This window comes from Echinops telfairi, unplaced genomic scaffold, assembly GCF_000313985.2.
Source record: "Echinops telfairi isolate 266 unplaced genomic scaffold, ASM31398v2 ScPeMD7_2565;HRSCAF=3150, whole genome shotgun sequence".
Taxonomy (NCBI): Eukaryota; Metazoa; Chordata; class Mammalia; order Afrosoricida; family Tenrecidae; genus Echinops; species Echinops telfairi.
This window is the reverse complement of record NW_022106463.1, coordinates 5,585,536-5,596,848: the sequence shown is the minus strand read 5'-3', so window position 1 is coordinate 5,596,848 and position 11,313 is coordinate 5,585,536. Positions and strand designations below refer to the sequence as shown.

At 52.1% G+C, this 11,313-nt stretch overlaps 1 protein-coding gene across 1 annotated transcript in view; it reads left to right on the top strand.

Moving 5' to 3' along the window:
- The first annotated feature begins 6 nt into the window (after nt 1–6).
- The window catches only part of USPL1 (ubiquitin specific peptidase like 1), a 37,650-nt gene continuing 26,343 nt past the window's right edge, over nt 7–11,313 (top strand). Inside the window, exons 1-3 of the mRNA XM_004714837.4 lie at nt 7–1,301; nt 1,822–1,950; nt 8,963–9,605. Of these exons, the coding sequence (XP_004714894.3) occupies nt 1,206–1,301; nt 1,822–1,950; nt 8,963–9,605 (868 nt within the window). The 5' untranslated portion in view covers nt 7–1,205. The remainder of the gene's footprint in view (nt 1,302–1,821; nt 1,951–8,962; nt 9,606–11,313) is intronic.

Here is an 11,313-nt window from a genome sequence, read left to right as displayed (position 1 = left end):
GAGTGAGTGAGAGAGTGAGTCTTAAACCCATATTTAACGGCTCTTAGTATCATATCTCTATGTAGCTCTGGTTCCCTAACTTTGCCTTTCCTGAACAGATACCACCCCAGGGGACTGCACCCAACAAGCTTGCAGTTATTTATGTATTTGTCTCCAGATAGATTCATAGAAAACAGCGCTCTGTTGTCAGTTTTTAAAAGTTACAGGATTCCCAACTGGAGAGAGAGTTTTTTCTTTTCCAGTTGTATTGGCTGTAGTTCTTGTGCCATACAGCTCATTAGTTCAGCCCCCTCAAGAGGAGTCACCGCAGTAAGTTTGGGACATGTTCTACATTCTTGGAGAGAGACTTTTTGGTGGTTGTGCTCCTGCCTGGCAGCAGATGGAAAGCTTTTGTTCTCAGGACAGACACCTGCTGCTCTTGATTCCTGCCCGAGCAACCCTACAGACAGGGTCGAGCTGCCTCCTAGTTCTCCAAGGCTGTGGATCTTTGGACAAACAGACTGCTGTCGTCTTTGACTCTAATGACCCTACAGGGCAGGGCAGAGCGTCGTGGAAACAGGTTGCTGCAACTTTTTGTCTGTGGAGCCGCTGGTGAATTCCAGCTGCCAGCCTTTTGGTTACCCATCGGGCACCTGACCAGTGGGCCACTGGCGTCTTCTGGTCGGTATCAAAACCAAGCCCACCCCGTGGAGGCAATTCTGGTGCATAGCGACCCTGTGGGGCAGAGTCAGAGGCTATACATCTGTACAAGAGCAGACAGCCTCCACTTTCTTGCGTAGATTTTGAGTCGCCTACCTTAAGGTTAGCAGCACAGCACTGACCCCGCGGCACCACCAGGGTTCCTTCTGGTCGCTGTTGTTCACGCTCAGTCAAGGCTAGTTCTAGGACAGGTTGGGTTTGATCTGTTTGCAAATGTGTCTGCTCCATCCGCCCGCTCCCCACAGCTTCCTTGGGATTGAGAAACCAGTCTCGTATTTGGTTTTCGCTCACGCCCACTGTCTGTGTTTTAGAATGTGTTTACCCTCAAACGCGTAGCTCTCAAATGTGCGTAGCCTGTCTCTTAGCCTTATAGTCTAGCTCATTTTCCAAGTGTATAGGATTCTTATTTAATTGCCTATTGACTTTTTTTTTCCAGGGTTCATTGAAAAATCCTTAGGGATATTGACATGGTTCAAGTGACCTAAATTAGCCAATGACTCGGAACGATGGCTTCCCTGAAGATTGGAAATGGTTTGCCAGTGATTGGACAAGGGCCTGGGCGAGGGGTCTCTTCACCCCCCATGGTGGGGTATTTGGGAAAAGTTAGTGAACTCATTTTTTGCCTCGGTGCGCAAAATTTTTCCTTTCCTCCTATGTTTGAAACTTACATCTGGCTTTAATTTTACTCATTAACTTGGGAAAAATGTCCACGGAAATCTTACAGCAATGGCGAAAGATTTTAAAATGTGTTTTTCTCTCTGCATTTCTATGGCAAGGCGAAAGTTAAAGTAAAACAGACTCACTGCCTCACTAGCCTCTGAAAATACGGAGCCTGTGTGGCTTCCTGGCAGTTGGCATTACCTTTTTTCCTTGCAAATGAAAACCGATGCTATTTCTAAACACTTCCCATGTGGTATTCAGAGTGGAAACATTCTTTTGGAAACGGTAGCTCTTTGTAAAGGCCTGGCTTCATTTCCCCGATTGGCCATGTTTAACATGTCTTGCCAGGACTTAGTTCTTGCTAAACATTGCCTCCCCCCGTTACCTTTCCATTGAGCGTTTGTTGTGATTGGATCTGCGATAGGGGGGCCTGCGTTTTCATCTGCGCTGTTTCTCTTCTAGACTCATGACTCCACCAGAACGACAGTGGGGGAGTACTGCCCGGCTTGTAGAGAGAAGGGGAAGTTCAAAGTGTTAAAGACTTACCGGATTAGTTTTCAAGAATCCATCTTTTTGTGCGAGGACCTGCAGGTAGAGTATTCGTCTCCACGGATGCAGCCTCTTGCTTTGTCTTGTGTGTGTCTGTTTGCACCCCTCCTTGATGTTTCAGAATGTAAGTGGTTAATGCTAGCCGGATCATCATCGATCTGGTAAGCAATTTAAAACCGCTTCCGATACATACACTATTGACGTGCCTCAAGTGAACTCATTAACAGATTGTACTCAGGCAAATTATTAAATGAACGCTACTTCCTGAGTTTGTTGCCTGAAAAAATGCTCATTCCCATTAGACTTGACCTGACAGGTGGGAGGGGAACAGGATAGGGACTTAGAAAAGTCTGGAAAAACGGAACTGGAAGATAATGGAATTTTCCATGCACTTTTTGAAACCCCTCGTACAGTTCAAGATCGATTTTGTCTATCTGTCTATGTCTCTGTCTTAAATGAGCCCTATGGAAGTTTTGTTTCCTGTTAGCACATAGACGAGGGGATTGGTTTATTAACTTTGGGACAGACGTGAAGACCTGTTAATTTCTAATATACCTGGAAGAGTGTTTGGAAGTGCTTTGTGCACGTGGGGGACCAGTAAGCTCTGCACCAAGTATTGGGTGCCCCGGTGGTGGAGTAGTTACACGCTGGGCTGTGGTCCGACTGTGAATCCACCAGCCCCTCTGGGAGAAAGACGGGGCTTTCTACTCCCACGAGGAGTTCCAGCCTGGGAAACCCACAGGGGCAGCTCCACCCTGTCGATCGGGCCGCTGTGGGTGGGCATCCACTGGATGGCAGTGAACATGAAGGAACTAAGTATTGTGTATTTTAGGTCTGTTTTACTTATTCATTTTTGCTGGAGCTTTAAATGGCTCTATACCTCTTAGAATGAATTGTAGTAGTTGAGAACAATGAGGACAACTTCCAGATAAGAAAGCCTTAAATTCTGTAATCTACATTGTATTAACTTTGACAGTCTGCACCAGTATCTCATATGTGTGTAATTCTCACAACTTTATGAGGTAGATATATTCCCATTTTTCGAATGGACCGATGAATTCAGAGGGCTTGGGAGCGTGAGGTTTCCCTGGAGCAGCTGAGCTGGGATTGAAATGCAGGAACCACGGAGTCAGCTCTAATTCTGAGCCCCTGTCCGGCAGAGAAGAACTGCCCCACAGGGATTCGAGGGCCGGCAGTCTCCTGGAAGCCCACTGCCTGGCAACCTCCGATCTTCCTGGTCAGCAGCCGAGCCCCAGGGACTCCGGGCCCCGCCGTTAGATCTGTTTCCTTCCAGCTAAAGTAGTAACTCATGGAAATCACCTTTTAAAAACCTGTTGGGCAGGACTGAGAGTAAGGGGGTGGTGGGCGGGTGTGCCGTGTCATGACGTGATGTGACGTGACGGACAGGGAGCAATGGAAGCCCCTCGAGAGCTGGGGACGGGCATGTGCCGGGAGCACCTCTATGAGAAAGTGGCACAAGCAGAAGCCAGAAGGAAACGGGGGAGCAGATGGGAGCAGATGGGGGCTGAGGTGGAGGTGGGAGCCTTCTAGTTGCGGGGTAGCAATGACAAAATCCCCAAGAGACCTTGGGAGCTGCTGGTCAGGTCTGTGCGACTGCCGGGAAGCCGGTCTGCGGAGACCTGGTGGTGCAGCGGTTGCACCATGGGCTGCTAACCACAGGGTCAGCAGTTCCAAACCACCTGCTGCTGCTTGGGAGCTGGGGCTTTGACAGTCTCACCCCGTGGGGGCAGCTACTTCTCCCCTGCTCTAAGGCTCTCTGTGAGTCAGAATTGACTAATTGGCGGGGTGTTTGGGTTTGGAAGGAAGTCTCGAGAAGGGAGAAGGGAGGCTAGAGCCTGCCCACGGCTCTGGCTTTCGCCCTGGGAGAAAGGAACTAAGAACCAGACTGGCAACATCAGACTTAGATGTTTGCAAGAGTCGCGGTGGCTGTGACTGAGTGTCCGTGTGATGGGCAAGACTTGGTGGTGAGAAGGCAATGGCCGTGTCCCCTCGGGGTGGCGTCCTGATTGAATTCCCGAGATAGTTTGAAGGGGGAGACCACTGGATCTGCTCAAAGATTAGGGTACGGGATAGGGGAGAGAATCATGGACGGTCCGAGATTTGGGACCTGAGACACTGAAAGAATGGGTTGCCATTTACTGAGATAGGGAGGAAGAGGAAGGCTTCAGGAGGGAGTTCCAGTCCCGCTGGGGAAGTCTGTCTCCCACCCCATGCGTGTGTGGAGTAAACTGCTGGCTCTAAGTTGGTGGCGTTAGATGGAGTGTGAGGTTTGAGCGGGAAATGTAGGCTTCATCAGCATGAGAAGCCACGAGGCTGGGTGAGTTCACCCAGAGGGTGGCTAAGGAGGTCCCAGGACTGAGCCCCAGAACACCCAGCATTAGGAGGGTGGGGAGCTGAAGAAGTCACGAAGTGAACTCTGAGGGGAGAGCAAAACTGAGACGAGTTTGAGGTCCCAGAACTCAAACGGGAAGTTAAGACTCCGCTGACCACCAGCCCTGTAATGAACACAGTCTCGGCACGTGGGACTGAGTGATCACGGGGGGAAGGGGGGGAGTGGGTCTGATAGAAACGGCCTCCACACAGCATGCATACACAAATGGGACCAAAAAACAGTGGAAGTTTCCCATGAACTTCTTGATACTCCCACCCCCCAGTATAGTGCTAGGTGGCACCGGGAAGTGGGACGCACGCTGCTGGTCTCTGGCGGTGGTGATGGTGGGAGTAGCCTGTGGGACAGGAGTGCCCTGTCGGGTTTTCTTAGTGGGATCAGATCAACAGGTTGTTATTCCCTAGAGGCAATGGGTAGCCTCCCAGCCGGCTGCCTTTAGTTAGCAGCCGTGTGGTTAACTGGTGGCGCCAGGCTGGAGCTGAAGAAAGAGTCAGTTGGGTAGGGGAGGGAAACCCGTTGGATTGCCCGGAGTAGGGTGAGAGATGACCTTTGGGTGGTTGACAGCTCACTGCCAGTGACAAACTTTATGCAGAGGTTTGCTCAGTGAGCAAACTCAAAGTGGGACTGTGAGCATGGGGAGATGGGAAATTGGAGCTTACTGATGGAAACAAGAGTTCACCTGCTTTTCCTCTGAATTGTATATACGTTTTCAGTAGAGTTCTTTAGCCAAGGGCTATCTTGCAAGGGGGCTGCGGAAACATGGTGGAAAAATGGATTTAAATGTTGACGGAACTTTCCCATCAACTCTTTGAAGCCCACTGGCGCATAGCGAGAGGCGGGACTTGACGGGATTGTCCTGTTTGTCCGGGTCTTGCCAGCCTCCCATCTTTGATGGGGGTGCAGCTCACCAGCTCTGCTGCCACTCTCTGGATCCTCAAACTCAATGCCATCGAATCGTTCCAAAGGAGGACCGAGTCACACTGCCCCTGTGGGTGTCCCAGTGTATCACTCTACAGGGGTAGAGATCCTTGTCCCCGTTTGGCCACCCCACCCCCCCCCACGGTTTCTGAGTGCTGGCCGGGCACTGTGTATTCACTGCCACCAGGACTCCCCACTAGTGGGAATAGCATGATTTTGCCTTCTCTAAAGGGTTCCACCTGCTACGCACTGGGAATGGCTTTTACAGATTTTACCGTAGTCACAAAGAAACTTCTGTCCACTGGAAATGGGGTGGCTGTAAAGGACAGAAGTATGATAATCACTTTCAGTGTTTGAAATAATCTTTTTAAATGAGCAAAACAATATAAGAAGTTTAAGCATTATCTCTTAAAATGTATACAAATAACTTAATTACTTTGGCTAATTCTTTTTTTTCATTAGCAGTAAGACAGCAGCTAACTACAGTGTACTTCATGACAGAGATCAATTTATACAAAACTCAAAACACCAGCTCCTGTCAAGTTAATTTCGACTCCCGTGGACCCACAGGACAGAGTAGGCCTGCACCTGTGCGTTTCCAAGGCTGTGCATCTTTATGGGAGCAGACCGCCCCTCTTTCTCCTGGACTCGAACTGATGGCATTGCAGTAACAGGCCAACACCCAGCCACTGTGCCACCAAGCTTCCTTTGGCTTACCCAGGGGGTCAGCCAATTGTTTTCTGTGGCCCATGAGCCAAGAATGAGTTCCGTTTTTAAATGGTTCAACCATAAACAAAACCAAAGAATAGTCTTCTTCTACGTATGTGAGATTCAAATTTCACTCTTCGTGAATAGTTTCCTTGTAACGGAGCCTCCTCGCTCAGTCATGGGCATTCTGAACTGACTGGAAGCGTGCTCACTGCATTGGCAATCCAGTAGTTGTGCTGTGACAGGACAGAGTCCTCATGGCTCCCAAAGCCCGAAGTCTTGACTTCATGGCCCTGTATAAGAAAACATTTACTGATACGTGATCTGTAGGGACTGCAGATCAAATGATTAATTTCCGGGGAATTACCAAGTTTGCTGCGTATGGCAAAGATTCTCTCAGCTGCTAGGAATTGCAGGGAGCCCCTGGGAAACTCCTTGTATCAGATACTTACATTTAAATAGATTTCGGAATTTAGGTTGGTGGTAGTAGGGACCACTCATCACACTGGATCAAAATCAATACCAAACTGCAGTGACACTTGCAGGACTCTCAGTGTTTCCAGTAAGGAGTTTTTTAAGCTTGATTTTTTTTCTTGATCATTCCATTACTCATTCTCTTTACTGTTTAATGACGTTTACAAGAGATGTTTAAATCATTAATGTTAAAAGTCTTCAAATCACATACTTCGGGGGTTTGTCATTGGCAAAATGGAGTGTTCAGTGTGCTTCTCATTGTCCTTGGCCTTCCCACAGACCTGGTTACTGTTGAACGTAGTTTTCCTTATTCCTGTCCTGTAGCACTAAAAGCAGGGGTTGACTTATGCACACTGCTCCAAAAACCCTGAGCGAGCCAGCATTCAGACCATAGAAACCAAGCTCACTGTCAGGGAGTTGGTTCTGACCCCTCGCCACCCTGGGCACAGGGTAGAAGTGCCCTGTCTGTGGGAGCTGGACGCCGCCTCTTGCTCCCTCGGTGGGAACTGCGGCCTTGAGTCTGCGGTCCAGCGCGTGACCCACTGCTCCACCAGGGCTTCTTGAGCAGCATTAGGCATTTAAAAAAAAAAAAATAAGATTTGGGTTTTAAATGCTATTAATCAGTGGTTCTCCACTTTTCCTGATGCTGCGACCCTTTCATACAGTCATGTGGTGACCCCAACCATACAATTATTTTCGCTGGTACTTCATCGCTGTAATTTTGCTATTATGAATTGGGCAAATCCTGTGAAAGGGTCATTTGACCCCCAGAGGGATCGTGACCCACTGGTTGAGAACCACTGTACTAGATGGTTGGGCTGGACTAACAATCACAATGCTCTGTGTATCTTTTTATAGGGACTTTGGATCAGAGTTACTCCTCTTGACTTTAAAGTATTCTGAGTTTTCTGACCTATGATCCCCTCAGGAAAAAACAAAAACCCTAGAAAACCAAACTCAACTGCCATCGAGTCCATGGACGGGCTCACAGTGACCCTGTAGGACACAGTAGAACTGCCCTTGTGGGTTTCCAAGATGGAAATTCTTCTCTGCAGTAGAAAGTCCAGGCTTTCTCTTAGGAAGCGGCTGGTGGTCTCGAACTGCTGACCCTGTGGATCGCAGCCCAACATGTAACCACGGCACGACCAGGGCTCCGACCCTATGGTAGGAGTTGGGAAATAACTTCAGGGTGTAAAGCTGAGGGTCAGTGGGCATGTCCAGCTGTGCTGACATTGAATGACCGGTTAATACTCAAAAGTCCTCAAGTGCAGTCTCATGAGTCAAAGAGCCCAGTACCGTCGAGTCCGTTCTGACCCTGCAGACGGGGCGAACTGGCCCTGTGGGTTTCGGAGGCTGCCAATCTTTACAGGTGCTGCCAGCCTCGCCTTCCTCCGGAAGAGCGGCTGGTTGGGATCGGCCTCTGGCTAGCAGCTGAGCGCTTTTGGTGAATGAGTGACCAGGCCCCCCACTGAGGAGGCCTGTGGACACTGCACATAGTGCAGGAGAGCCCCGGGCCGGGGGAGGTGCCCCTCACTGTGACGCAGACCTCTGAACAGGGTGGGGCAGGGGTTTCCTTTATTGTTTCTCCCCATGTTGCAGGCTGACACATGACATGCTGCCCTCTGGGACATCTGAGATGTCGCCTGGCTGGTAATTGGTGTTAGAAGTGGCCCTGTGGCAGACCCCCAGGGGGTTGGCTGCTTACTCCAGAGGGGGCTGGGCTCCCCATGGGGCTCCCGAAGGATGATGGACAGGTACCAGTGAGCATGTGCTTCACAGGCTCTCGGGGCTTCCTGCTGGCTGGTGCCCGTCCTCCAGGGGCTCTTTGTGGAAGAGAGAGGCAGGCTTTGATGGAAGCCGTGAGCTGGCAGTTTGCAGACACAGGAAGAACCACTGGCGTTTCCGTGGTTTGTCTACTGCTGTGGCCGCTGGCTGCAATAGTGTTGTTGATCACAGTGGGATTCCATGAGGTCGTTCACGTCCATTCCGCGTGCCCCTGCCTCCAGCACAGATGCACACCAGCCCTTCTCTCCTCTCCGATGCCTGTGGTGTCAACACGGAAACCACCTCCCTCCAGAATTGGCACTGGGAACGCTCTCCCAGCTGGGAACAGGACAGTCAGGTCGCTTGCCAGTCACTGGCTCGTCACTGAGGTTTGAGAAGTTGCTGGCATTGGTACACTTGCTTGACGTTAGCTTTTTTGAGGATTACAGCCCAGCTTGTAACCACTACACCACCAGGGGAAGTTAGCTTTTTTATTAAAGCAAAAATAACCAATGCTTTCCTGGCCATTTTAAAGCCTAGAGTGGCTCAGATGAATCCTGGGCTCGTTCAGATGAGCTAGGAGATGCTGTTGTTGGCGGGGCTGAATTTCTGATAAGTGTCGAGTACTTGTTTGTCTCTGGTCCCTTCAAATTCACGGTCACTAACACTACCCTCTTACTGTGCACGTCAGGGCTCACGCTGACTCCCTGTTGACGTCTGCGGGGAGCGCATGCTTGTGTGGGTTTGCGTGGATGCCCTCATCTCATGTTTCTCTTCTAGTGCATCTACCCTCTGGGCACCACACCTCTGAGTCGCGCCCGTGGCTCTGATTGGGAAGACCAGCCCTCCGCAGATAAGCCTCGGAAGAGAAGGCACTCAGCAGCCGGCTGCCCAGGTTCCCCTCTCGGAACAGAGCCCAAGAGGCCCCGAAGCCAGGATGCCACTGATGGCAGGGCACGGACGCTGAGTAGCAGCCGAGATGGAGAAGCCGACGATGGAGTCGCACGCCGCTCGCCCGCCCCACTGGAACATGACTCCCACAGTCCTTCGCGGCCAGTGGGCTCCTCAGAGGAGCAGGGGCTTTTGGAAACTGACACTGTTGACCTGCCCCCAGAAGACCACCCTCCCACAGTCGACGTCTCCAGAACCCAGGGGGCGGAAGGCTGTACCTCTGAACCGGAAGTGCCGTTGGCCCCCGGGGGGCCACCGTCTCGCCGGGCTGGCCTGGTCCAGTGGAAGAACGCGTATGCGCTGTGCTGGCTAGACTGCATCCTCTCGGCCCTGGTGCACCTGAGAGGGCTGGCCCCGGTCCTGGCTGGGCAGGGCTGCTCCCGGGAGTCCCTGTTCTGGCAGCTGTTCACCAAGTACAGCGAGGCAGATGAGCTGCTTCGGACCACCCAACCCCACCTGGAGGGCAGGAAAGGTGGGTACCAGTCCTCTGCTGTTCTTTGCCCTCCATCCCCCCGGACTGTGTTACTGGGACTTCATCCAATGGGCTTTTCTTTGAAGGTTGACCCAGCAGTTGAGGGGCCAACCTCACCGGAGAAGGCGCCCAGCAGCCAACTGCCCAGATTCCGCACAGGCGGTTTGCCCACAGGTGGTTGCTCAGGGCATCAGGCGCAAGCTCTAGTTTCACTGCCTCCCATCTGTCTTCTCAGCCGGGTCCTAGAGTCAGCGCTGACCCATTAGTCTCACTCAAGGGACTCTGAAGGAGCTTGGGACTTGGGGGTGCGACTTGGAGTAAACTTGGCCAGTCTGTGGTGTACGTGACGGGGCTCATTTTGGTTGGAGTTTTGAAGAGCAGCTCGGGTGATTTATGTTGTTGGTTGTTGCCTCAGCTCAGCGAGTGCGGGTGACAGTGCCGAGCTGCCGCGTGGGCATTTCTGGGCTGAAATCTATGGGAGCAGCCACCAGATCGGTCTAGCCAGAGTTGTGAGGTGGGTTCGAACCGCCAGGCACATAGCCGGTGCACTTTTCACGGTTTTGTGGGTGTGTGAGCCTACTGCTGGGCGTTGGGGTGTCCTCTCTCGGTGAAGCGACACTTGGGAGCAGACCGTGCTGCGCTTCCTGCTGCAGGAGAGCCCAGGAATGTCTTGGCGCAGCTGTCGGGCGGCACGGGCTGTTTATTGAGGGGCTTGAGTGGAAAGATTCATTTGTGGGGTCAGAACAACTGGAGCTGTGCAGGTTTTGTTCAGAATGCGGAGTCCTGGGGCCACGGTGGTGAAGTACATGTCAGCAGTTCAAACCCACCCAGCGCTCGGCACGAGCGGGATGTGCCTGTCTGCTCTGCTCTGTCCCGTGAGGTCACCGTGAGTTGGTATTGAAGGAGGCGTGGGGGTGCAGCGGGGACTGCAGAGAATCACCATCAGCGTGAGCCCAGCTCAGAGGTGGCGTGACTCTCTCTCCACCTCCTTCCTTCTTTGCCAGTTCTGACACCGACTGTGCCTCCCACGGACCCGCTGCTTCTCCCCCGCCCCAGTCATCCACTGCAGCGGGCACACAAGTCCCGGGCCAGACTCGCCAGGGAAGTTAACGGGTTAGAGACGAGGTGAGGCCCACTCAGGCAGGACATCATCCTCTTCTCTGCCCTCGCCCCTTGGAGGGCTGCTGACAAATGCCCAGAGGGCTTGCTATGCTGCCAGAAATCTCAGCCCGAAGGTGCTCCGCTCTAGCTCTGCCCAGCAAACCTGGCACCCCCAGTTAAGTGCCAGGAGGAGACACCGCACTCCACAAGCGGCACTGGGCTCTCCTCTGGGCCCCGGCTTTCTGTGCATGCATCGAGGAGGCTCAAGGTGTGGGGATCTCAGGGTCCAGATGACGAGCTCCACTCCTGGCCCTCGCTTAGCGTAGTGTGACTTCCCCTTTGCTGCTCCTGAAGTGGCTTGTTCTGTACCTGACAGGATGGCACGCAAAACCCGACCAGTCCCATGTTGGAGCTCCAAGTTCTCACACCCAGAATTGGCTGTGTTAACCATTAGAGCTGATTGATGTTACCTGTCGGTACCTTCCCCCACCTCTCACCCAGACCTGTCAGGAAGAGAGGAACTGAACCCAATCTGTATGGTCCTCCTCAAGGATTGAGCAAAAGTCCAAACCAAACCGCTGCCATCGAGTCGATTCTAACTCAGAGC